This window comes from Arabidopsis thaliana (assembly GCF_000001735.4).
Source record: "Arabidopsis thaliana chromosome 1 sequence".
Classification (NCBI taxonomy): domain Eukaryota; kingdom Viridiplantae; phylum Streptophyta; class Magnoliopsida; order Brassicales; family Brassicaceae; genus Arabidopsis; species Arabidopsis thaliana.
In genome coordinates, this window is record NC_003070.9 from 24019436 (window position 1) to 24044470 (window position 25035).

Here is a 25035-nt window from a genome sequence, read left to right on the forward strand (position 1 = left end):
CTTGACGAGGATAAAGGGGAGACACTGTATATAAATAAAAAGTTGAACAAAGATCAAATCCTCAATCTGTTTTTAGGGTTTCGAGAGAGAGAGAGAAATTGATTTTTGTTGATATTTGTGAAATTTGGTGGCGAAATTGAAGCTTCTTCATCGGTCGTTGTCTAAAAGCAATGGTGGATGGTTGATGAATGGAGGAGATGCTCTTCTTCTTCTATCCAATAACAATAATAAGAGACACGACGCTGACACAAACGCAGAACCATCTCACCACCGTCATCATCTCGGAGATGGCCGCCACACTCCTCTGTTCCCGATCTCGATTCCGATCGGCGATCGACTCCTATTGCTTCGCCCGTGAGGCCTTCTCCGATCCAATCTCCTTCCATCTCCTCACCCTTCTGTAACCACCAATCATCATCCCTCCTTTCTTCTTCTTCTTCTTCTGCTTCCGGATTATTAGTATCATTAGGTTAGAATATCTGCCATGGAAGAGGCTGACTTCGTCCAGAAAGATCCCACTGGTCGCTACATTAGGGTACGACGCTATCTGCAATTTCCATGGTTTCTAGGATAACAATGTCAATCTATAGACTTTTCCTCGATAAGATTTATATAAGTAATAGCTACGTTAATGGCTTGGAAGGTCACTTTAGGATAACAATCTTCTTCTTTCTTTCTTCAGTATAATGACGTTCTCGGGAGAGGAGCCTTCAAAACTGTGTATGTTTGTTTGTTTATACGTCCTTTACTTTTTCATTGCAGTGCCTATGTTACTCTGATTGCTTTTTAAGTATTTTTCTCATCTCTTGTTGTTGTTGTTACCTCGCCGCGTGTAGATATAAGGCATTTGATGAAGTCGAAGGTATTGAAGTTGCTTGGAACCTCATGAGCATTGAAGATGTCTTGCAGATGCCTGGCCAACTTGATAGGCTATATTCCGAAGTCCATCTCCTCAATTCCCTTAAACATGATAACATCATCAAACTCTTCTACTCTTGGGTTGATGATCATAACAAGTCCATCAACATGATCACTGAGCTTTTCACCTCTGGTAGTCTCACCCTGTATGTCTACTTACTCCTCTCCTCTCTTCTTCTCTTTTCATTATCTCTTATAATATATCTACGTCTGCCTTTCCATTGATTGTCATTTCTCTTGGTCCAAAGTTATCGCAAGAAGCACCGCAAAGTTGATCCCAAGGCCATCATGAACTGGGCAAGGCAGATTCTTAAAGGCCTGCACTATTTGCATTCTCAGACCCCTCCTGTAATTCACCGTGACCTTAAGTGCGACAATATTTTTGTCAATGGAAATACCGGAAAGGTCAAAATTGGAGATCTTGGGCTCGCTGCTGTGATGCAGCAACCCACTGCTCGAAGTGTGATTGGTAATAATACTATTAAAACCTCTTTAAGTCTTGTTGGTTTTAGGATAAGCTTTTCTAGAACTGAATATATTGAGTATGTTTTTCAGGCACTCCTGAATTCATGGCGCCTGAGCTTTATGAAGAAGAATATAATGAACTTGTCGACATCTATTCTTTTGGCATGTGCATGTTGGAGATGGTAACATGTGAATATCCATACAGAGAATGCAGAAACCAGGCTCAAATATACAAGAAGGTTACCTCGGTAAGTCTGACCTGATATATATAAGTCTTACATTTCTCTTCGACACAGGGATCGTCCTTGACCATTGTTGCATTAGCAGGGTATAAAACCTCAATCTCTCAGCAAAGTTGATGATCCTCAAGTTAAGCAATTCATAGAGAAGTGTCTTCTCCCAGCTCCTTCTAGACCAACTGCTCTAGAGCTCCTGAAGGACCAACTCCTTGCAGTAGATGGCGCCAAGGACTCCACTCTTACTGCTTCATCAAACACAACATTCAAACCTGCAATGCCACCACAGTGTGAATATCGTCCTATGGATGTTGAATATAAGAAGAATACAAGTGTTTCCATCTGCTCTTCTGCTAAAAGCAGCCAAGAATGCGCATTGCTCCAGACCATGGAAGTCCAGAGGGTTGCTGAAAGTACCGAATTCAAGCTGAGTGGAGAGAGGAGAGATGATGTGGCAGCATCAATGGCTCTGCGGATCGCGGGCTCATCTGGTCTGTTTCACGATATCTTATGGCCATTTTCTTTTTCTCTTCTCTTGCATATTTTCGAATTGCTTAATGACAGTATAAATTTTATATCAGGTCAAGCGAGAAAAGTTGATTTTGACTTCAATCTGAAGACAGACACAGCAAGAGCAGTTACAGGGGAGATGGTTGAAGAGCTTGATCTGTCAAGCCATGAGGTTACTGTGATAGCTGAGATGATAGATGAACTGATAATGAAGCTGAAGGCTAATCGAAGCCTGCCTAATGCAAACAGTGTATATCAGTCCAAGGATGAAGAAGCTGGAGAATCAATGAAGTCAGAGATATCAGCGGACTACTACCATCGGGTCTCCTCAAACGAGGGGTCACGGCTCGGCTGCTGCTGCGAGGCAGTAGAGTCATTGTTGTCCTCGTTTCTGGATTCATGCTCAATGGTGTCAAACAAGCAGTCGGAGGATCTGAAGACGGAGCTGAATGTGATAGAGTCACAATATAACCAATCGTGTCAACGACTGCTTAGAATGAAAGAGGAAGCTATAGAGAAGGCGAAACGGAAGTGGATGAAGCTGAGTTGATGATTCCTTCATTTCATTTAACGTAGCCACAGTTTTGGGATTTACTCAACTTTTTGTTTTGTTTCTTTGCCTTTTATTTCATTTCTCGTAGCTTTTGGTTACATGTAAAAATATGCATTGCATCAGGAATCACAGATTGAAAGAATGAAATGTATTTGACGCTAATTCAAAATTTAGAACTATATGGATTGTGTCATTGTGTGTACATATCTGTTAATAGTTTAGAAAATTGGCAAATTCATTTTCGAGATATAAAAAGATAGGAGCCAATGAAGAAGAATAAATAATTAAGAGATGATAACAAAAACAAAACAAAAAAGAAGCAATGACTGTTTGCTTTAATAAATAAAGATATTCAAAAATTCCATCACATGATTGCACCGACGACAGCGCAAGCCAGCGAAGCAGCGACAGTGGAGAAAGCAGAAATGAGCGAGGAGGAAGCAGACGATTTCTGAGAGAGAGGAATGGACCCGAAGGCGTTTTGGTAAGAGGGAGCGTCGGCGGCAGAAGACGGAGACAAGGCCTCTGCTTCGGCGGAGTAGGTGCCGACGGAGACTAGGAGCTTCTGGTACTTGGTACAGTGGCCGGGGTTTGCACTTGTGAAGTATAGGGTTCCGTTTTGGGTGAGGTTGAAGAGAGAGTTGCCGTCGTTCATGTACAAGATTGGGTCTTTGGTGTTGCAGCTCTTGAAATTGGAGGGCGTCACTTGAATCAGTGAGTCTTCGCTTGGTGGGTACAAGAACACTTTATTGGTTGCAGCAACCAAAAACAAACCAATGATTAGATTTTAGAGAGATTTGAAATTATAAGAAGAAGAAGAGTTAGAATATTGACTTACAGAGGGAGTCACCGATCTTGAAAGAGTGAGATTTGGGCCATTTGGAATAGACTTTAGCATCAATTGGGATGCCCCAAGCGTCCAAGTCCCCAACTTTGTATAGAGTCGACGACACTTTACCAATCTCTTGTCCCAACAATATCATCACCTGTAATACCACCACCACCATCGTCTTGCTCAAACTCATCACTCCCATCTTGATTGGTCTACTTTGCTTCTCAGATCTCCTGAAAAGCTAAGCTTATAAATTGGTGAAGCAAAGGAGGTGGAATGACGGTTGTACCCCTGACTGAAGATGGGGCACATGGCCTGAAGTGGCCAATGTCGCATCGTATCAGTACATAAATGGGTCTAATCGATTATTCATTTGCAATTATATAATGTCTGCTTGTGTATTGTTGTTTCACATGGCCACCACTTCTTAAATAACGTGTGGTTCCATAGATTTATTCATGTGTTTAAGTGTATTAGTTTATGACTGACTATCGCCACATTCAAACAGAGACAATTATTGCCTGAATTCAGAATTGCAAAGAGAGATTGAGCTTCCTTTTAAATAACACTACATTTCTATGGTTTAGGGCCAAAATCGACTTATAAAGATTGTTTTTGACGCACAAAAAAAAAAGTAGAAAGATTCAAGAAGAATAGTGGCTAAAGCCCAAATAAGCTGACGTGCAGAGGTATTAGGGTGTGTTTGCTACATCTGGTGAAGGCACAAAATCCAAATATAACTAAACAAGTGGAAAGACTTTATGACCAACGAACATATTAAGACAAGTAGAAAAATCATAAAGAGAAACGGAACGGCGTTTCTTCTTTTTTCTTATGTCATCGGAGATTTGGTTATTATGGGTTTAGAGGGTCAGCTTCTGAGGTCATCTCCTTTTCTGCTGACCACTCTTGTGATCCTGCAATGATAATGAGAGATACACTAGAATCACCAGTCCACAATAATTGATCTGATCAATGGTGCTGTTAGATATGAACATATAACAGTTCTAATGTTTGATGGAAATGCAGGCAACCGTGATAAATGAATCTACAAGCATGATACGGAATTGCAGATCAAATGCAATGTTCATCAGTTAGAAATTCATGCATGATGCTATCATAGAATCCACTAGTTAAGTTCTACGATCCAATCAAGCGTGTGTACCACATGATTTCTACTTCCCTTTAAAGCATTTTGTGAGTAATGTCAGAAGACTTACTTGACTTGTGGATCTCGGCTACATTCATCAACCTCCTCTGCAATATAGAGGCCACAAAAAGGAATACAGAGCACATTCCAAACATCACGGTCATTGGAAACGCGTCAACCTTTAGCATACAAAGATCAGAAAAGCTTGTTAGGTCCATGGCAATGCATCTTTTCCTATACAGGTTTATATCCAAACAAAGAATCCAGATGATAGATACTGAAGATTGTACATTACCTAAGGGAGCCACAGATAATACACATTAAAAAGGGAAGAACCTATATGATGGATATTGAATAAATGACTTATAGATTGTACACTAGTATCTAAGGGCAAGGTAACTCGTTCTGAATAATTATAAACGAAATGGGAATCTAGATACGCTCAGCAGGCCAAGCGAAATATTTACCCAAAAGCTAGAGAAGTGTAACAATTCTGTTCAGAACATAACGTTCCGTACTAGCAGTGATACTAACACCAGTGCCTCGAAGAAGTCTGAATAAAAAGAGAACAGGAAAACTCACATTGTATAATACAAGGCAGACAAAGATGTTGAGTGGGATGCGGAAAAAATTCATGATGGTGCTTCTAGCTTCCTCTGGAATGTATTGCGATCTCATCTTCATTATAGATGGCCAGAAGATTCCTACACACGCTTCAAATGTGCAGAAACCCATTAACTGAATGCATCCAGAGAAGGATATGCTTCCACCTTTTACACCTGAGGGCGCCACCAAGAACTGTTCCAATTTGGAAATCGAGAAGTTATTATCGGTACTACTCCTTGAATATGGAGAGTAAACAGTGAGAGATATCAAGACAGAGAGCATACGCTTGTTACAACAGGAAGCATTAGAGCAGCAGAAGATATCACAAATACGATCTGCATATAGCTCTCTACTTTTGGAGACGAATGTGCCAACAAACGAGAGGCAATGGAGCTACCAAGCATCGAAGCCAGCATGAATGTTGCAAATATGAAACCATGTGGAATGTCCTCTTCGTTTGGGCTCAAAGCAGGAGTCCAGAGAAACACAAAGGTGTACATGGACCCTTCAAACAGAGACTGAATAGCACCGAGTAATGCGATCTTCTCATCTGATTTAATAAAAAGGTGGTTAGTGGAAGAATAAAGCTGGAAGCAAAGACATATTACAGTATGTCAAAAACCAAGGTAAGGTAAGAGATTCACCAGAAGCAATGGCAGATGCAGCGTTCTTGAACTGGGTAAGAAGGTCTTTGTTTTCAGATGGATCTCCATAGTTTTCGGACCAAGATGAGATAATAACGGCCATACCAATAGCAAGGAAGCAAGCAGCAGCATCGAAAGGAGCAACAGGACCGAGGGAGAGAGAATCGACAAGGTAATTGCCAAAGAGGCCAGCAATGATGGCGACTAATCCATTACCGAGGAAAATAGCCTTGGAGAAAGTGACAGAAAGCCACTGCTGCTCGAAGCCTCTCTTGTTGTGCTCAGCGACGAGCCAGGATTCGAAGGCAGAGAAAAGGAGAGAAGTAGCGATACCACCAAGAACACGACCGACCATCAAAACTTTGTACTGGGGAGAATGTTTGGTGATACAGCTGAGAATGTAGGTGATACAGTAGGTGATAGAAGCTCTCTTGCGACCCCTAATTAAGAGAGTAAGTTACAGAGTCATTGAAGAAGATCCAAACAAACAATAGGTGAAGTATAATTCAGAAGAAGAAATGCTGACTGTTTGTCGGCAAGAGATCCAACAATGGTGCCAAACAACATGGAAGATCCAAAACCAGCAATAAAGAGCTGACCGATCTCTCCCTTTCCAAAGCCATAAGTGCTGTAGAGATAGTACACATACGGACCCTGCAACCAGTCCCCAGCTAAATGCCGCCAGGGACATAAATTCATTGTTGGATTTTAGGATCTATGGACAATCAATCAATCATTGGGAGCATTCATTCATTCATTCCGGTCAAATCACACACCGACACTAAGCTCTATAGAAATCAGAAAATGGATCGTGATCAGATGTAGTGAGAACTAACCCATCATGAGAGAGTAGACGAGGAGATAGTTGTTCTTGAAGGAGTTGAAGGCGGAGGAGGTGTTAATGCGGTCTTTGTTCGATTTGCTCAGCTCCAAGCCGGCGACGATCGCAGCCAGGCCACCGAACACCACGAAGTAGAAGATCTCCATTGATACGATCAGATCTCGCAAGGGAGGAAGGAGATGATGAGATTTGTAATTTCAGATTTGTAGAGTGTGTGTGCAAGTATTAAGTATATATCGTTGATTTAAATGCGGACTAAATAATAATAAGTTTATGTGCCTTTGCCTCTCTCTAATTCATTTCTTTTTTTCATTTATTAACCTCCTAACCTTCCAACAATGTTTTTTTTTTTTTTTTTTTTTTTCAAAACTAAAATTTACCCAAATGGGCTTACAAACGGACTAGATTTGTGATTTTAATGATGCAGCCGAAACACATAACGTTGTATTTTGGGTCTTGTTTCCATGGTTCCCCTTTGGGCTTTATGCTCCGTTGTTGGTTTTTTGGTATTTTCTGTTTGGCCCTGAGGCATGTGTTGTATTTTCTGTTTGGGCCTTGTAATATGTCTTTTTAATGGAAAATTATGAATTAAAAAAAAAAAACTGTAGTTTCATTATCATGTTTTTTTTATAAATATCTCATGGAACACCTAAAATAGAAAATAATTCTCATAATCATAAGGACTAAGGAGAGATAAGCAAACCTAACATTCTTATTTCCTAAGAATACAACCGAGCGTTTAACGTACCAAAAATTGTATAGAGATGCGTCTAGATTTTTTAGTAAGTGAAACAGAATTCACAACCATAGAGAAATGTTGTTACAATCTTGTATTTGTTTGACTATATATATGAATGAAAGTTACGCAAATAACTGAATAAAAAAAGGAGTAGGAAAATAAGAAAAAAAAGAAAAAAAAAAAGATAAGAAAGCGTAGAAATTAGGATGAAATGTAATGCTTATTACTTATCTTCATGTGAAGTTTCTCAAATATCTATATATACATTTTTGCATCTATTTTGTAAAATAAATCTTAGAGTTGGAACTTATTTACAATGGTTGTAACTGGCTTTTAATTATTGATTTTCTTTTGGCAATAAATTGATTAACAAACAAAAAATATTCCAAATATATTCCAATCTCATATATCATGCAGATTTCTCCAAAATTTGAACTAGATTTCGGAAATTATTTAAAACAAAAAATATTTGACAAACCAAAATACAATTGCAATCCCTTAAAATGAGCAAAACGCACCTAAATACATTTCTTATCAGTTCACTAAATCTTATTTCTCCAATATTTGAATTAGATTTCGACAACTATTTAATACGAGACGGTATAGCACGGGTGAAATCCATTAGATATGTTTAGTTTCACTGAACGGGATTAGATGGTAGGACGGGTTTGAGTCGATAGTAATACGAAACGGTATACCACGTGTGAAGTTCTAGATATAACAATCAAAATATAATTATATTATCTTAAATACTAAACAAAACAATTATAAAATAAAAATATAATTAAATTTTAAATTATTTAGTTATAATCTAGATTTTAATTTAATGAACTGAACGTTATTGTTCTTATATTTTAAACAGTAAAAGTTAAACATAGTAATTGTATACTAAATAATATATAGATATAAGAGTTGTACATTCAGAAAATACAAAATATTAAATCATATATATTTTTAATCGACTAAACAAATTATACTTTTATTTTTAAAAGAACAAAATAGTCCCGCAGGTTAAAACCTAGTATTTTACAAAAATATAGACAAATAAAATAAAAATGAACTATCGTGGATTTAGTTAGAGAAATCCATACAAAAATAAATTGCATTGAGAAACTTTAGATGACGACTAAGTAATATAAGATTTTGCATTGAGAAAGCTTACATGTCACCCTAATTTCTATCAAAAGGGTTTCTGATACTAATTGGAACCATGTGAGAAACTATCCATAGAAATGATGATCTTATCTAGTTATCATGAGCTGATGACTTTGAATATTCCACAGTCACTAAACGCATGTTTATTTCTCAGCTTTATGAATCTGTATGTAGACACACTTTCGTATTTTCTTCACTTTTGTGTATTTGTATTGCCCATTCCTCTTTTACCAACCAATAAAAAAAGCAGTCTTTTTTTTGTTTGGTCAAGCATTGGCACTCTTTGTCAATCAATTACCCAAGGGATATATAATAATAAATTGGAATAATGAAAGTAGTTCATCATAAGGTTCGTGATTATTAACTTCTACTTTTGTTTATATTCAATAGATTAAGATGCCGTGTATGATAAGGAGAGCAAAAGTAATCCGATAGAGATCACAGCAATATTCATTACAAAATAGTTTTCAAATAAAAACACATGATCAAAAAGTGACTCACAAAAACACATGATACGTACGTGGGATGCTAATCCTAAAGCAACAAGGCCACAAGGGCAAAATATGTAGCTTTCATGCTTTGGCAAAGCGAAAACTCTAGTTAAGCTTACCTAACAGAAAAAATAACCCCCAAAAAAGCGTTACGTTCCAAACATTTAGACAGGGTACACGTGAATGACTCCCACTTTTTTTAAAAAAATAATAGTACTATCAATTCAAATGTGTAAACAACAAAAAAAAAAAATGTGTAAGTAACGTCTGTAATTGATTTGATAAGATAAAAAAATCTTGATTAATTTTTCTATAAATTGAAGCCTTTCCTCTTTACATTTCGTTAACACCTAGGTTCTTGTTTCCTAACAAAGGCTCTACTTTTTCTTTAGTTAACTACTATGGCTCATTTCCTCGAGACACAGGAGCCCCTCGTATTCTCCGGGAAGAAACGAAACGATCGCGATGACGAAGACGGTGACGCCTTGGTTGCGAAGAAATCAGCACTGGCGGTGTGTGATGCCGACCCTGCAGCGGCCATAGCGAATATCCGACATGAGTTTGGGGAGCACGGGGGAGTAAACATGTCCATCGAAGCCTCCGCCACCTTCACCGTCATGGAACCGGATACCATGAGGCGGATGTTCACCGGAGAACTGGGACCGGACAACGACTTCTACGTATACAGCCGACACTTCAACCCCACCGTGCTCAACCTCAGCCGCCAGATGGCTGCTCTCGAAGGCACCCAAGCTGCCTACTGTACCTCTAGCGGTAATTTATATATATAAAATAAAAGAATATACAGAACCCATGGAAACCTAGTTGCGTGTTTGATACGGAAACTTTGGTTGGACTTCACCTTTTAGTAGTTTACGAAAAAAACTAATGGTATCGGATTGACTTCAGGTATGTCGGCGATATCGTCAGTGATGCTGCAACTGTGCAGCAGCGGAGGACACGTGGTTGCGGCAAGCACGCTATACGGAGGAACACACGCTTTGCTCTCTCATTTCTTGCCACGGACATGTAACATAACCACCTCCTTCGTTGACATAACGGACCATGGCGCCGTGGCAAACGCGATCGTTGAGGGTAGGACACAGGTTCTCTACTTTGAGTCGGTGGCAAACCCGACGCTGACTGTGGCTGACATACCTGAGCTGAGCCGTATGGCACACGAGAAGGGCGTGACGGTGGTGGTGGACAACACATTCGCCCCCATGGTGCTGTCTCCGGCCAAGCTTGGAGCAGATGTGGTGGTTCACAGTATCTCCAAGTTCATCAGTGGTGGGGCTGACATCATCGCAGGTAGCGTTATATTTAGTTTGTCGCGACGTACGTAAGTTTCTCTTTCACGTGAATGAGCAAAATAACCGTACACGTGTCTTTGTCGTGACCTAAAAAACAGGGGCCGTGTGTGGGAGTGAGAATTTGGTGAAAGAGATGATGGATCTTCGTGGCGGATCTCTGATGCTTCTAGGTCCCACCATGAACGCCAAGGTGGCTTTCGAGCTCTCCGAGCGAATCCCTCACTTGGGCCTACGCATGAGAGAGCACAGCCACAGAGCCCAAGTGTATGCGGAGAGAATGAGGGATTTGGGCATGAAAGTCATATATCCAGGGCTCGAGACCCACCCGCAGCACAAGCTATTCAAAGGGATGGTGAATAGAGACTATGGATACGGAGGATTGCTGTCGATAGACATGGAGACAGAGGAGAAAGCCAACAAGCTCATGGCATATCTCCAGAACGCCACTCAGTTTGGCTTCATGGCCGTCAGTTTGGGTTACTACGAGACACTCATGTCTTGCTCCGGGAGCAGCACTAGCAGCGAGCTTGACCCCTCACAGAAGGAAGCTGCAGGCATCTCTCCTGGTCTTGTACGAATGTCGGTGGGGTATGTGGGTACATTGGAGCAGAAGTGGACACAATTCGAGAAAGCATTCCTCAGAATGTAAAATGTCTTCTTCTATATATGATGGTTTTCTTTCCCCCAAATACCAACAATTCATCATCTGCGTTATATGTATGATGTGGCCAATGTTCAGTCTCTTATTTGTTATATCACAATGTTCTAGTCTTCGGGAGTCTTTTCTTGCATATGTAACTAAAAAATATTTGTGTTTTTGGTTAGAAAGTGAAATTTACCTATAAAAAAAACAGCAAGGGTATCCGAAATTGGACGCACATTGCAAACCACTTTATTCTTGGCCGCAAAACTATTTACTCTATTTTTTCTTCAAAATTCGAAATCATAATGAAATGGCAACCACAAAAGAAACATGTTCTGTTTTTTTTTTTTCTACATAGGAGTCACCGAAATATGCAAAAGTGAATGGGTATAAAATGATGGTTTGAATAATAGTGGTTGGTATTAATATATATATACTTAGCTTAAAATAAAGAAGGGTTAATTTATTGAATGAAGTTGAGGAGTAGTGGATCTGCGCCAAATGAGCTCAAGCTCACGAGCGAACTCCTTCTGCCTCCCAACAACAATGGTGATGTGGTCTTTGTCGGGGACGACGTGGATCCTTGCACGTGGCACTTTCCTCTTGACGCCGTAGCTGCACTCCACGGGGATCAGCTCGTCCCTACCGCCGTGGAAGACTGCGACCTCACAGTCCACGTTGTCACGGACATGGTCCAAATAAGCCTCTACTTTGCTCCCCGATCCGAAAATGATGTTGTGTAGTGTGTGCCATGACGCGTTATGTGTGTGACACAAGAACCCTTCTATCAAGTACGTTCGCATCCTGCATGCGTGATGAATACATCATTCCAGTTATTCACCTTTTTCATTGCATCTACTACTATTACCGGTGAAAGTAGATTAATTATATACACATAAATTGGATTTTAAGTATATACCAACATCGCATTATGTCACATTAATTTCCCCACATCTCAATCTCAGGATGAGGAAGAGATTTAAAGGTGTCTGGCTACATTAATTGTTCTACGTCTAATAAATTTTTCATACCAAAAAGAAAAGCTCCAGTAGATAAATTAATGGTACCTGTTTCTGGTGAGTAGCCTGGTGAGAAATTCCAACAAGTGATGATTCTTGCAAAGCACTAGACTGACTGTGCGGCTAATGTGCTCGTACCAGCTAGCCACTGAGGCTCCGAAGGCCATCGGAGGCCACACTTCCTTGGGGGCCAGTCTTCTCATCACATATTGCGTCCCTTGCACACCTTTTGGCACCGAATAATATGGCTGCATTCCCCATTCGTTCACATATATCAGTTAATTACCATTACTAACCAGGAAGCGTTACTCAAATAAAAACAGTATTATATGACTCACAGGAGCCAATAGAGTGAGTGACTTGATGGCTCCTGGGTGTTTAACCGCGAGCGCAAGAGCCAAAATGCAGCCTAGGGAGTGAGCCACTAAATGGAATGTCTTGAGTCTGAACTGAGAAATCACCGATCTCTCTATCATCTCTAAATGCTCTTTTAATGTATACAATGAATCGTTCGGCTTTGGACTTTTCCCATAACCCAACAGGTCCACTGCGAGAAACCTGTAATTCGATTTGGCTGAGTCTGAGAAGTTTGGGAACAGAGTCTCCGTCCAAAACGTGGATGATGATAAGAACCCATGAATGAACACTACGTTCTCTTGTGCCTTGTTGTCTGCACATTCAATATTTAATATTTAGTTATGTCTTTAACCTCTCAAAAATTAGTTTATATATTTCTTACAAAAATTGTTTCTGACCTAGTGTAGCACAAGCAATATTTGTTTTTTTGTTTTTTGAACAAGCAATATAATGTAAATAATTTATGATGTAATATGGATAAACTACTAAGAGATTTTTTCACTCAGCTTCTGAGTCTAAGTCTTTTCACTCCACATTAGGTCTGCATTGTCTCATAAGTTCTTCACATTGTTTCTGAATGATCACTCCACACTAGATGAGAAACATCCCCATGCAATTTTGTCTATTCCATGGAAGAATCAACGGATCTTTGAAGGCATTTCTTTAAAGTAATGTTTAATCCTAGTTAAAACGCGTCTGTTCATTTAAAATGACTGGTTTCTCATCTTAGTAATAAATGATTTTTGATTGTACTAATGGCTAATGCAAAACCCCAACTAGCTAGAACCCATACAACAAACATTACTTTGTTTTTTGTTCAACCAACAAACATTTCTTTAATTATGATTAATGAGCTACCAGTCTTTTGTAATAATCAAATTCATGATAAAAGATTATTTAGATGAGAATGCATGCTGCAGGAGACATTAGAGTGGGAAAGGGTTTTCAAATTTCAAAAGAGGACAACGAAACAGGGGACTGAGATTATATAAAATGTAGAATGTAGAGAACATATATATATATATATATATGTACCTGTGGGCTGTTGGACATTGACAAAGAGAGATTGGTTGGAAGAGGAAAGCCAAGAAGTGCAGAAAGTGCAATGGCAATCAGACCATCTTGGTGTTCTTTGCAACTTCTCGACCACCGTGGAGTTGACAGTGAGTAATGTCTTTTTAGTTGACGGTGATCTCTTCTTGGACTCATCACAGCATTTAACAACATCTTTCTTGAAGCACTTCACCAGCTTAGTGAGCTTGGTGAGGAGTGAAGGGCGAGAGTAGAGTGTGTCGGAGATCTCATCCAGATAGATCTTTGTCCTTGTGAGTGAGACCACCTTCGAGTAGTCTCCTGATCTTTCCGACACTATCATCTTACCGCCTCTGTTCCCTCCAGCCGAGATTGGTTTGGCCTCGGGCGGCGGACAGCAGTAGCAGGGTTTCCACTCGGACTCGAAGAAGAAATCAAGAGTCTTGTAGGTAAAGCAAAGCAGGAAATCAACAATGTCGAGGATGAAGAAGACGAAGACGCCCACGGTGCGGTTGAGCGACCGTGAGAATCCCATGCTGTGGAGTTTGAGTCTTGTGGAAGACGTGTATGTATGTAAGTTGTATGTATGTATGGTGGTGATGTTGCAAAGACAAAATGCGTGAGAGAGAGAAATTAAGTTAATGAAGAGAGAGAGGAAAACAGATGGCAGCTGCATGAATTTATTGATCGCATTTAACATACATTGTTGGCTAAAATGATGAAATTTGGTGGCCGTTGAATCTTCTTCCTTTTTTTTTGCAACACTAGACCACGCATATCCAGCACATACCGTAATATCTTTTTTAACTTCAAAACAGGAATCAATACTAAGGAACATGTGATGTCGATTGGTCCGGTGATGATCCAAAATGCCGCTATAGCTACATACACACAAAGTCAGTCAAGTCATTATGGATGTGCGGTTCCTTCCTTAGGGTTACAAGAAATTATGTTTAATAATGTGAAAATAATATGCTAAGAAGGCATGTAATTTTGTATTTGAAAACAATCAAAACCCTAGATAGTCCCAATAATTAATGATACTCATATATGCTCTGTTTGGTAAGGCCACTATTGAGGATTTTGGCCGGTTGATGACTTTTGGGGTCTAAAACTACAAGGAGGGCAACTAAACTATATGGATATAAATGTGTTTTTTTTTTGGGCTATGGATACAAATGTGATTACGTACCGTGAAAGTGAAACTAATACAGACATCAAATAATTGAAGTAATGGCACAGAGTAGTAAATGTAAATGTTGATAGCGAAATAAGATAAAGAATGGACAAGTGATATGATGGCATGTGGCCACAACTTATATCCATCACTCTGAATGCCCAGCAGCCCATCTAAACAGCCTAGCTGACCTGTTTTTAGACAATTCTATAATATGTATACACATTTTGGTAAAACAGGAGTTAAAAGAGTTAGTCTGTCAGTATCCATATATAGATAGTAGTATTGGTAATATTTCATGAGGACAAGGACGTGTGCGTGGCATCAAGCAACAGCTAATCGCATCTCTTTACTCAACATACCATTCTCTCTAATCTGTTAGGGTGAAAATATTAATGAAGTAGAAATATTCGAGTGTGCTTTTATGAGAAAAGAGTGATATACATATATAGTAGTATGGTAAGGAACGTGAGACCATGTGCTATGTTTAATAGGTTTTCAAAAGTCTTGCGTCACACAATCTTAAAGAGGGCCTGAGAGCTTATTTTTAATAATACTTAACCAAACGAGTGGCTTGATTCTAACTAGATCCCGGTATGTAGTATAGATACGACAAGCTACTGATGGAGACAGATATATATAGTCCCCCTCAAGTCAAGCCTTCTATATTCATTTTCTGTCATTGTATGTACTCTTCTTGCAACCTTTTCATATGTATCACTATAATTTGTTTTTTCCTCTTGAAGACTTGAACAATCTGGTGGAGCACCAGAAGATTCACTAACAGCCAAGTATTTTTTTGATATCATTCATAAGTTTTAGGGTAATGGAGTGAAATTAGCTAGAGGAATTTAGTCTAAAGCTCAAACTGCGACCACCCGATGGAGTTGTTTTGGTAGAGCAGAAAAATAAGTTGAAATGTAAGAAAGAGAATTAGTTACAACTGTAAGTTACAAGTAATGACACAATTGTAATGCAGAGGTCAACGACGACTGACATACATATAAGTGCACTCCATTCCAACATGTAGTAGCATTCGAATTGGTTTTGGACTGACAAAATTGAGTAACTACAACAAATAATAATAATAATAATAAAAGTATGTGAAGGAAAAATAAAAAAGTCAAAAGACCTTAAATGCGTAGTTGATGGAGGTTGGTAGGGAGTGTCTTTAATTTATAGTTTTACATATTTTGAAACTTGAAAAGTGCTCCTCTCCTCTTTGATTTATCCCTACTTGCTAATTATTTTACTCATCCACGTTACCATATCAATGTAATGACACTCGGTATATGATTGGCCATCGACATGTATACATATTGAAAAAATGTCAAAAACAAGTTTCACCTATCAAAGTTGGATAAGAAAAAACCCCGTTTAACAGCTCGATGCACTACAATATCAAGTGATTTAACGACATGGCTAAGTTAGGTTTAGTCAAATGAAACTTCGTTATTACATATTTACATTGACAAGTCAACGAAAATTTAAGAGTTTAGGTTCTTAGCCGAAAGTTGGTGATTATTTTTATTTTAACTAACTTTGAAAGGTAATCTTTTTTTTTTTGTGATATTTTTCCCATAACTTTAAGAATCAGTATATGTTTTACACATAATTGATATATATAACTTAAAACATAAGCTTATTTGGGCAAAGTTAAATTAAATAAAAATTCGAAATAACTTGTAATCTAACACATATTAAATAATTGAATAAATATTTGAAAAAAATATTCTCAATGAAAGATAGGCCTCAGTGAAACGGGCCAATGTTTTTTGTGTGGGCTTATATAGTCCACCCAAAACTTTACTTGTTTAAGAGGCAAACAAAGTGGACACTTGTAAGTGGTAAGGTTGTGGTCACGTTTGTGTGGCCCTTAATGCAGTAAAAGCAGAGTATGAGATGATGGTGGTAGGGAAGAAGAGCAACGAGGGCGAGAGATATCTTCTTATCCATGGCGGCTATTGCTAGTCTGCAAGCAGTTAATCTCACATTTAGGCGACGTAGCACTCGATGTGGAATTGCTGAGCCGAGCGGAGAGCCAGCTCCGATGGGGCTGAAGACTAGATACGAGGATGGGCTGGTGGAGAGAGTGTTCATGGGTCTCTTCGCGAGGAAGATGGACAAGTTCGGGTCGAAGAAGAAGAAGGACACGAAGGAGAAGGGTTTTTGGGAGTACGATTACGAGAGCTTCGTGGAGGTGTCAAAGAGAGTGATGCAGGGACGGTCCAGAGTGCAGCAGCAAGAGGCCGTGAGGGAGGTTCTTCTCTCTATGCTGCCTCCTGGTGCTCCTGAACAGTTTAGGAAATTGTTCCCACCAACGAAATGGGCTGCAGAGTTCAATGCCGCTCTTACAGTGCCTTTCTTTCACTGGTTGGTTGGTCCATCTCAGGTCATAGAAGTGGAAGTGAATGGTGTGAAACAGAGAAGTGGAGTTCGTATCAAGAAATGCAGGTAACAAGTGAATTCCATCAAAATGACTATTACTAGTTGTCTTGTTCAAAATGTGACAGACTTGCTCCTACTGTTGATTGAAGGTATCTGGAGAACAGTGGGTGTGTAGGAATGTGTGTGAATATGTGCAAGATTCCAACCCAAGATTTCTTCACCAATGAGTTTGGCCTCCCACTCACCATGAACCCAAGTATGTAACATATCTCCTTTTGACCATCCTTATACATTGGTGTTTGTTTTCATTAGCCATCTCTCCATTTTGGTTTGTAGATTATGAAGACATGAGCTGCGAGATGATATACGGGCAAGCACCTCCGGCCTTTGAGGAGGATGTAGCCACCAAGCAACCTTGTCTAGCAGATATATGTAAGTCTTACAATGCTCAGATTGCATACATGCATGCAAGATGTATCTAACATGATGGTGATGATGTTGCCTGCAGGTTCTATGTCGAATCCAAGCTCCCCAATCTGCCCTAAACTAGAGGCATGAGTGGAGTGGATCAGCAGCCACTTCTTTGACGGGATGTGCAATTTCCAAGCGATATACATACTTTTTTTCTTTTCCAAACACATACATTACATATAAAAGACAGTTGTGAAGACGAGTTAGTGTTCTTTGTTACTATTCTGGTTGGGTTGTGTAAAGTATACGATAATACACTTGAGCTTACTCATCTTCTTTATGTTTTAAGTTTGAACTCGCCATGTTGGTTATAACTTGGATCTCAAGTGTTACTTGCAGTTTGTATTGTAATATAAAACCAAAAACTGAGATTAGCTTAGCTTTAAAGTAACCCTCTCTGCTTATATGGATATCAGATACTTACTGTAGTTTTGCTTTAACGACTTACTTTCATGGAATGTTTAGTTTGCGGTTTGGTGCTTTGATACACACTGAAAGACTTAACTTTCATTTGACTTGCACACACAAAAAAAGAAAAAAGAATTCTGTTCCTTGTTTTGTTTCCTGCAACTCCAACTGACTAGGGAGTGAACAGAACAGAGTAAATGTTTAGATAAAGAAAATCTGTTCATAGTTTAATTTATAGAGAGACATATAGCTAGGAGAAGTGGAACAGATGAGGCATTAATGTTTGAATGGGCCAATTAATTGACACCCCCAAGTGTACGAACACACAAAATGAGAGGTGGTTCATTGAAAGCACAGAGAAGTTGTCGGCTTTTCAAAGATACACTGCCCAACAAACAATCGTCATGAAACTACAACAAAGGTCAGTTTCATATATCTTCTAATCGCATTTGTTAGTTTACCTAAGAGTTAGACGCCATCTGTTTGTTTCTGCTACTTTTCCTTACTCTTTAACGACGAGGTCCTGAGGAAGAATGATTGAAGCTGGTAATCATGTGATGACTCACTCTTTCAGCTTTACAACACACTTCCATCTTCTAAAGTGATATTTAATAACCCTTACTTTTTTTCTTTCTTTTTCCCTTTTTTTTCCCTTTATCTCAAATATAGAAGGCCAACCAAAAAGATGAAGGATATGAAGATGCAGAGCAGCCCTGAAACGATGATGACCAGAATCCCCACTCCAGATCCTCACAGTACCGGTGTACGAGAAGATGCAATGGACTCAGTCTGCAAACCCTGGAAGCTTTATGAAAATCCATACTACTGCTCTTCTCAGTCTCAACAGCATCAACACCAACGCAAGGCATTTATTTGGGATCTGAATTTCATAAAGGTGTTCATGGAATCTGAACTAGGAAAAGCTCAAGACGAGATCAAGGAATTGAAGGCAGAACTGGACTATGAGAGAAAAGCTCGAAGACGGGCAGAGCTGATGATCAAGAAGCTGGCTAAAGATGTGGAGGAGGAGAGAATGGCTAGAGAAGCGGAGGAGATGCAAAACAAGCGGCTCTTCAAAGAGTTATCGTCTGAGAAGTCAGAGATGGTTCGGATGAAACGAGATCTTGAAGAAGAGAGACAGATGCACAGGTTGGCAGAGGTTTTGAGAGAAGAGAGAGTTCAGATGAAGCTGATGGATGCAAGGCTTTTCTTGGAGGAGAAGCTATCTGAATTAGAGGAAGCTAATAGACAAGGAGAGAGGGAGAGGAATAGGATGATGAAACCTAAGATATTGGAGAGAGCGTGTAGCTCACCGGCTAGGAGGAGGTGCGAGAATCCGCAAATAAAGAGAGGAATCAATCCGTTCCCAAGAGTGATGAGAGCAATAAGATCAAAGAGTGAGAAATGGGGTTCAAAGCTGGAGTGCCAAAAGGTTCAGCTCAAAATTCTGCTCAGACAAAAGACCACCCCAAGATGTACTCCTCTTCTCTCCTCTCCTCCTCCTTGATACTGTATGCTTGTCTTTTGTTCGCCTCGCTCAATCTCAATAATTCACATCTAAGACTGAAGATGTACTAATAAGATTCTCTTTGTCTGTCCGTTAGATAATATTTTATTCACATGGATGTGTTATACATAGCATATATATTGACGTCTATTAAAGATGGATTGGAAGAAAATGATTATCCCATTATCCAAATTTGTTATGTTGAGTCGTCTCGGACAAGATCAGACAAATATACATAGTTTTCTGCACCTAAAGCTTTCTTCTATCGCTGGTATAGTTTTGAAGGATCTTATAAGGATCTATAAAGAATTAACAAAAGTTTTTGAAAGATTGAATGAATGTTTTGAAACGATTTACAAGAGATTTTAATGATCTATAAGATTTTAAAATGATTTACAAATGGTTTTCAACGGATTTATAAGAGGTTTAAAAGATTTATAAAAAGTTTTACAAGAGTTTAAAAAAAGATTTTCAAGAATTTTTAAAAAATAAGGGGTTATTTAAAGGATTTACAAAGATTTTATAAGAGGTTTAAAAAGATTTACAAGAGGTTTTAATAGAATTGTATAAGAGTTTATAAATGATTTACAAGAATTTTAACAAGATTTTTTTTTAAGTAATTGCAGAAAATTTTAGTGTAAAATTTTCACGTTTGCGGATAATTTTTGACGAAGAAATTTCACCTTCACATTATTTGGTCTCACTAAAAAAAGGTGATATAGTCATTTTGTATATAAAAATGTGTATTGTGAAAATAGACTAGAAGAGAGGAAGCTCATTTTATTGTCCAACTATATGCAATTAACACAATTATTCGCCAACTATCGTGTGCACAAATTTAATTTTTAACTTGTCGTTGACTTAACAATTTTACTAGTTAATAGAAAAACGTTAAATGACTCAATTAAAACCTAATAAATTTAGAAAATCTCCAAATTTCCTCCCAAATTGGTGCAAGATAACATACTTCATTACTTATAAGTTATAACATTAACCACACATTTAAATATAGGGAATTAAAATCTACCAGAAATCAAATTCTAGGTCTGTACCACCGACAAGAAATTCTCGGACGAACTACTTGTGATGCTCGATGTTTCACCCTTGGCTACGGCTCTCACACTCTCTATTAGCTCATTTGTTCTTCCATCTTCAGACAGAATCTGTAACAGCTCTTCAGTGTTTATGATCAGATTCACTTTCCATATTGCACCTTTGCTGCTCGTACGTCTCCTCCTCGTTTTCTTCTCCTTTTGTCGGGTCCTTATGTGGCTGTTTCTTGAAAAAACGTCCGTGTATGATCGCTTCAACACCCTGTGGTTGTAATCCAGAGACATTCTGTACGGAGTTATCGCAGACAAGGACTCGCTGTTGGATCTCACGTGGCAGCTTCCCACAAAAGTCTTCAACTCGTCGGAGACAATATTGGGAAAGAGATAGTAGGACTGACCGGGCACGAGGAGGTGGTCGTGAGCCAGGGGTTTCCAGAGGAGATCAACAGCCGAGAAAAGAGCATGGCCTGAGAATCCGTGGGAGACAAAGCCCGCGGTAACGGGGGAGTAGAACTCAAGAACTCCACCGTCGGATTTTATGACTTTGATCAATAAGTCTTCCTCTTCGTCGCCTAACCCTCCGAATAAACAGTTTCCCATGCTTGACTTGTGTGCTCTTCTTGCCTACTCCATGCTCTCTCGCTCTATAGTCTAATTATAAAGGTCAGTGAGGGTGAGAGACTTAAGAGATTCCCTATAATTCATCTTATTTAAACTCTAAAAAGAGACAAACTATGTGAACACAAAAGTAGCGTACATCAAAGGAAAACGCGGTGGAATCTTCTTTGCTTTTCATTAGTTTTAATACTGCTATGTATACCCATAGCTTTCTTTTTTGGTAACTTTTTCTTTTGGAGACATGCTATTTAGTTAGTGTTAGTTCTTTTGTTCTTTGGTGATGGATATATACTTAACATTAACAAAAACAAACATACAATAAAGTAACTGCAAGTGACCATAAACATATTCAATTATATAAATGATAAATCTACTCACTTTAATCTATATATATATATATATACTTTCGTTTCTTCATTCCTAAAAGCACGGCAGAAGCAGAGATCTATTGTCAGTGGAACATTTTGAGTTGTGATATCCCAAAAAGAAAAGAATTTGGCTATAAAGAATACATCGAATCATATTATGTTAGACTAAGGGAGAAGAGAGAGAGAAAAAGAAGAAGAGAATAAGTAAAAGAAAAAGGCTTAGTAAATGGGTCCATTCTACTTCTATTGAATCCTTTATTTTGGCCAAAATCCTATTGAATCCTAAAATAACTAATCCAAAAGAAAGAAAAGGTCCAAGGTTCTACGAAGAGACATCGGTCGGAGTCTCTTTCCAACTTTGTCTCTGACCCTATTTTGAAGTCTAAGTCCGATTTTGGCGCTAGAAGCTAATTCTAAAAAGATCCACTCACCAATTGATCAAATATATTTGATCTAATATTAAATTAATCTTCTATTTTTTTGGACAAACTAATAATTTCATTAGAATTAAGCCTCAAATTCTATCATAAAATGAAGGATTACATCTAAAGAAATTAGCATCCAAAGCAACCCGAAAGGTTATGGCCACTGCAACAAAGGCAGCGAAGAGCATACGCCGGGAGGAAGATCCTTACAATACCAACAAAGATTGAACATACAATCCACTCCATATAGGAGGGAATATTGGGAAGAAAAACTGCTCCATCAAGGAGATAGAAGATAACAATGACTCGACAATGTTCTACTTATATCTCACTACAAAAAATGTCTACATTGATAGCATAACGTAGTAGCACAACTACTCAACTATTATTGAAGATTAATTGTAATTTTTAATTTTGTATGATAGTATTTTACAAATGTTAGTAAATAATTTTATTAATATAGAATTTTTATTAACGCTATGATAGAATTTTTCTAACCTTGAAAACTAAAATACTCATACCGCCAAACACTTAGACAAAAATTTCTCTTTTTGCATCAAAATTATTTTTGCCATATTTTCTCGAGAAAACCCTAAAACTTAACCATCACTCCTAAAGCTCTCTCAAACCGACGAATCGATTCCGGGAGCCAGTGATTAAACTCGCCGCCTTCGTCGTTGAAGGTAGCCACCGTCGTTGAAGGTAGCTGCGACACATAACCTCTTTTCGGCCCTAATTCACCGATTAAACCATCTCTTTGAGTCCCAAATTGAAGGCATGTCTCTCTGAATATGTAGCTTTATTTCTTCCCTTTCGTTAACCTAGCTTGTTTTTTTTTAGCTGTCGTGAAGCTCGACAACTATTTTGTTTCTTAAAGTCTGAATTTATAGATTTCTCTCATTCGATACTTCAAAGTTTTTATCTTTTGCATGCCCGTGTTCTTTGCAAAATTATAACTATTTGTTTGTGTGGTTTGATTTAGGCGTAGCTGGATAAATAGGATGCACAATTTTGCTTTGTAAAAATCTTAGATTTTTAGATAACTTGTATTGGCCTGATAACTTGTATTGACATGTTCTCGAGATTTAGAAGTTTTTGTTGACATTCTATTACAACAATTTGTATTGACTTGTTTTTTGAATTTTTAAATCTTTTCGGTGCTTGTAATGACATGGTCTTTAAATCTTTATATTATTTTTGGAACTTGTCAAACACATTCTTGCATAAACAAACACAAACAAACACATGAAACTAGATATACTCATTCAATATTTTTGTTTTGCAAGTGCTGCTGTGTAAATAATGAGAATTTGAAGCTGATATTTGGCTCTTATTACACGACAGGTTAGTACCATCTTAAACATTACTGTGACTTTTGTCTTGAACATTATTGTGGATTATTATGTGTTGAACATTTCTATGGGTTCTGTAAGCCAATATATAGCATGAACAGCCCATTGGAAAATAATTTCATTAAACTCCGGTACACCGGAAGTTCTAGATCGAAGAGAAATAGAATGAAGAAGCTAACAAACTTTTATTATTAATTAACAGAATGTTACAACAACTTAATCAACAATGTCATTAACTAAGCTTATATACATAAGATTAAACCAACATCAATAACCAGAAATAACCAATATGTAAACCGGTCCATATTTGCAATAATTATATCTCAGAACATTCATTAAATTGTTATAAATGCCATACGTATGGCCCATATATTTTTAATACTAAAATAGCAATTTTGGTGAAGAATTTTCCGTAAATCCATCACGAATGTTAGTAGGTATGTGGTCATGATGGATTTGTTGTTTTGTTGTTACAGTTTCAATTACGAGTGATTGATTTTAAACCCGTTGTTGATAGTTTGGCAACTCATTGCTATGAGTTTTGGTGATTAATGATCACATAAATTTTTGAAATTTGGTTGAAGAATTAGCAGCAATGAAATAAACATGAATTTACTATCGAAACAAGATGTTATCACCAAAATATGTTGGTTTTACCACAAACAAAAATGCCTGATATATCTTTGGTTTAGAAAAGTAAGATTCACATAACATGTATTGGTACACGTGTCCCACCTCCTTTCACTGTAGATCCGCCCCTATGTTGAGCAGACAGATAAAACAACACGAGCATTAAATAGATGGGACATTCCATAGCCCACAAGCAATTTCACGAAATTAAATGAGAAATGGGTCAAGATTGGATCACTCGAAAAACTGAGGAAAAAAAGAAGAATACGTAAGGAGTTGAAACGGAACGTGGACTATGTCAGCCCGAAGAACACGTTTAATGACTATGGCCCCATGCAGGACCATTCCCCTTTTTTTGAGGTGTTACCCTGTTAGATCCATATTTGTTTTGAACACTATCAAAAAATATTTGCTAAAGAAAAACACTATCAAAATATGTTACAGTATTCTCTTCCGTTTTGCCTAAACTCGAACTCATAACTTTAAACCTCCTCTTTTAAGATTACCATATGCATGTACATAAACTGGTTTAACACCAAGACACCAAATTTTAACCACAAAACACCAAACACCAAATACGTTGGATATCTTAACCTATTTCTTACTCACTTAACCTTTGTGTGTGTGTGTGCAAGTGTATTACTATATATATAAAGTAAAATATATGCATATATTGTTAAAAATATCACATTAATAATGGAGACGGTTTATAAAAGATAAGAAGTTTTTTCTTTCACTTATTGTTAGTTAATTTTGAATAAAACAAATCATAATTTCACATAGTATTAAACCTATATATGTATTACTTAAAAAGGTAAAATTTGATACGAGATGAATAAACAAAAAAAAATCAACCATTTCAAATTTACATGTTAAAATATCTCGATTTGGATATAGTCATATAGAGATGATTTTATATTGATATATAAATCGCCTTCACTTATTGGCAATTAGTATTGAGTTGAAAATCTATAATTTTTCTACATGCATTGATTCAACTATTATCTTTCACATCATGCATTAAATTAGCTTGGGTTCCATCGTACATTAGTGTATACATATGCCATCTTCTTCATCATTAGATAATTTTTCTTATAAAATAAATGCAATTATAACAATTTGATTGGATATGTCT

The 25035-nt window shown here is 37.9% G+C and overlaps 9 protein-coding genes and 1 long non-coding RNA gene across 17 annotated transcripts, besides 1 other annotated feature; 4 read left to right on the top strand and 6 right to left on the bottom strand.

Annotated features, from left to right (window-relative positions):
• Positions 1-37: 37 nt before the first annotated feature.
• Positions 38-444, bottom strand: AT1G08723. The gene has a single exon (NR_139483.1). It is a non-coding gene; the product is annotated as an other RNA (long non-coding RNA).
• WNK10 (with no lysine (K) kinase 10) lies at positions 55-2875 on the top strand. Its single transcript, NM_105138.5, has 7 exons — positions 55-535; positions 683-720; positions 837-1064; positions 1167-1387; positions 1474-1631; positions 1711-2110; positions 2201-2875. The coding sequence occupies exons 1-7, from the start codon at positions 485-487 to the stop codon at positions 2677-2679; spliced, it is 1575 nt and encodes a 524-aa protein (NP_176644.2). The 5' UTR covers positions 55-484; the 3' UTR covers positions 2680-2875.
• On the bottom strand, positions 149-151 carry AT1G64633 (uncharacterized protein; the record flags this gene model as incomplete). The annotated part of the gene is made up of 1 exon (NM_001349579.1): positions 149-151. A coding segment is annotated over one exon (3 nt), but the record flags the coding sequence as incomplete, so codon positions are not given.
• Positions 189-404: a sequence feature (AT1G64630.uORF1).
• Positions 2850-3989, bottom strand: ENODL8 (early nodulin-like protein 8). Its single transcript, NM_105139.5, has 2 exons — positions 3521-3989; positions 2850-3426 (listed from the first exon to the last, which is right to left on the bottom strand). The coding sequence occupies exons 1-2, from the start codon at positions 3714-3716 to the stop codon at positions 3047-3049; spliced, it is 576 nt and encodes a 191-aa protein (NP_176645.3). The 5' UTR covers positions 3717-3989; the 3' UTR covers positions 2850-3046.
• Positions 3990-4062: 73 nt separating this feature from the next.
• On the bottom strand, positions 4063-7095 carry AT1G64650 (Major facilitator superfamily protein). 2 transcript variants are annotated; one of them, NM_105140.4, is made up of 7 exons: positions 6751-7095; positions 6441-6585; positions 5915-6354; positions 5555-5820; positions 5247-5462; positions 4735-4843; positions 4063-4431 (listed from the first exon to the last, which is right to left on the bottom strand). In NM_105140.4, the coding sequence occupies exons 1-7, from the start codon at positions 6899-6901 to the stop codon at positions 4370-4372; spliced, it is 1389 nt and encodes a 462-aa protein (NP_176646.1). In that variant the 5' UTR covers positions 6902-7095; the 3' UTR covers positions 4063-4369. The 2 variants fall into 2 exon arrangements, with proteins under 2 accessions (NP_176646.1, NP_001077772.1); NM_001084303.2 differs by having other exon boundaries at positions 4069-4431; positions 6441-6774.
• Positions 7096-9394: 2299 nt separating this feature from the next.
• MGL (methionine gamma-lyase) lies at positions 9395-11345 on the top strand. Its single transcript, NM_105141.3, has 3 exons — positions 9395-9914; positions 10050-10451; positions 10552-11345. The coding sequence occupies exons 1-3, from the start codon at positions 9542-9544 to the stop codon at positions 11100-11102; spliced, it is 1326 nt and encodes a 441-aa protein (NP_176647.1). The 5' UTR covers positions 9395-9541; the 3' UTR covers positions 11103-11345.
• Positions 11308-14239, bottom strand: BDG1 (alpha/beta-Hydrolases superfamily protein). Of its 3 annotated transcripts, none has more exons than NM_001334171.1 (4): positions 13508-14239; positions 12454-12785; positions 12164-12363; positions 11308-11900 (listed from the first exon to the last, which is right to left on the bottom strand). In NM_001334171.1, the coding sequence occupies exons 1-4, from the start codon at positions 14202-14204 to the stop codon at positions 11555-11557; spliced, it is 1575 nt and encodes a 524-aa protein (NP_001323396.1). In that variant the 5' UTR covers positions 14205-14239; the 3' UTR covers positions 11308-11554. The 3 variants fall into 3 exon arrangements, with proteins under 3 accessions (NP_001323396.1, NP_001323395.1, NP_564837.1); NM_001334172.1 differs by having other exon boundaries at positions 11385-11900; positions 13508-14197; NM_105142.4 differs by having other exon boundaries at positions 11385-11900; positions 13508-14165.
• A 2266-nt stretch (positions 14240-16505) lies between these two features.
• Positions 16506-17994, top strand: AT1G64680 (beta-carotene isomerase D27). Of its 2 annotated transcripts, NM_105143.3 has the most exons (4): positions 16506-17135; positions 17219-17325; positions 17406-17501; positions 17578-17994. In NM_105143.3, exons 1-4 carry the CDS (start codon positions 16636-16638, stop codon positions 17625-17627), a joined length of 753 nt encoding a protein of 250 aa, NP_564838.1. In that variant the 5' UTR covers positions 16506-16635; the 3' UTR covers positions 17628-17994. The 2 variants fall into 2 exon arrangements, with proteins under 2 accessions (NP_564838.1, NP_001321830.1); NM_001334173.1 differs by having other exon boundaries at positions 16533-17135; positions 17219-17501; positions 17578-17966.
• A 45-nt stretch (positions 17995-18039) lies between these two features.
• BLT (branchless trichome) lies at positions 18040-19742 on the top strand. 4 transcript variants are annotated; one of them, NM_001334174.1, is made up of 2 exons: positions 18040-18494; positions 18618-19742. In NM_001334174.1, exon 2 carries the CDS (start codon positions 18634-18636, stop codon positions 19453-19455), a length of 822 nt encoding a protein of 273 aa, NP_001321642.1. In that variant the 5' UTR covers positions 18040-18494; positions 18618-18633; the 3' UTR covers positions 19456-19742. The 4 variants fall into 4 exon arrangements, with proteins under 4 accessions (NP_001321642.1, NP_001321643.1, NP_176650.1 ...); NM_001334175.1 differs by having other exon boundaries at positions 18040-18369; NM_001334176.1 differs by having other exon boundaries at positions 18290-18369.
• Positions 19743-20270: 528 nt separating this feature from the next.
• Positions 20271-21201, bottom strand: AT1G64700 (DUF4228 domain protein). Its single transcript, NM_105145.4, has one exon. The coding sequence runs from the start codon at positions 21105-21107 to the stop codon at positions 20496-20498; it is 612 nt and encodes a 203-aa protein (NP_176651.1). The 5' UTR covers positions 21108-21201; the 3' UTR covers positions 20271-20495.
• Between the last annotated feature and the right edge of the window lie 3834 nt (positions 21202-25035).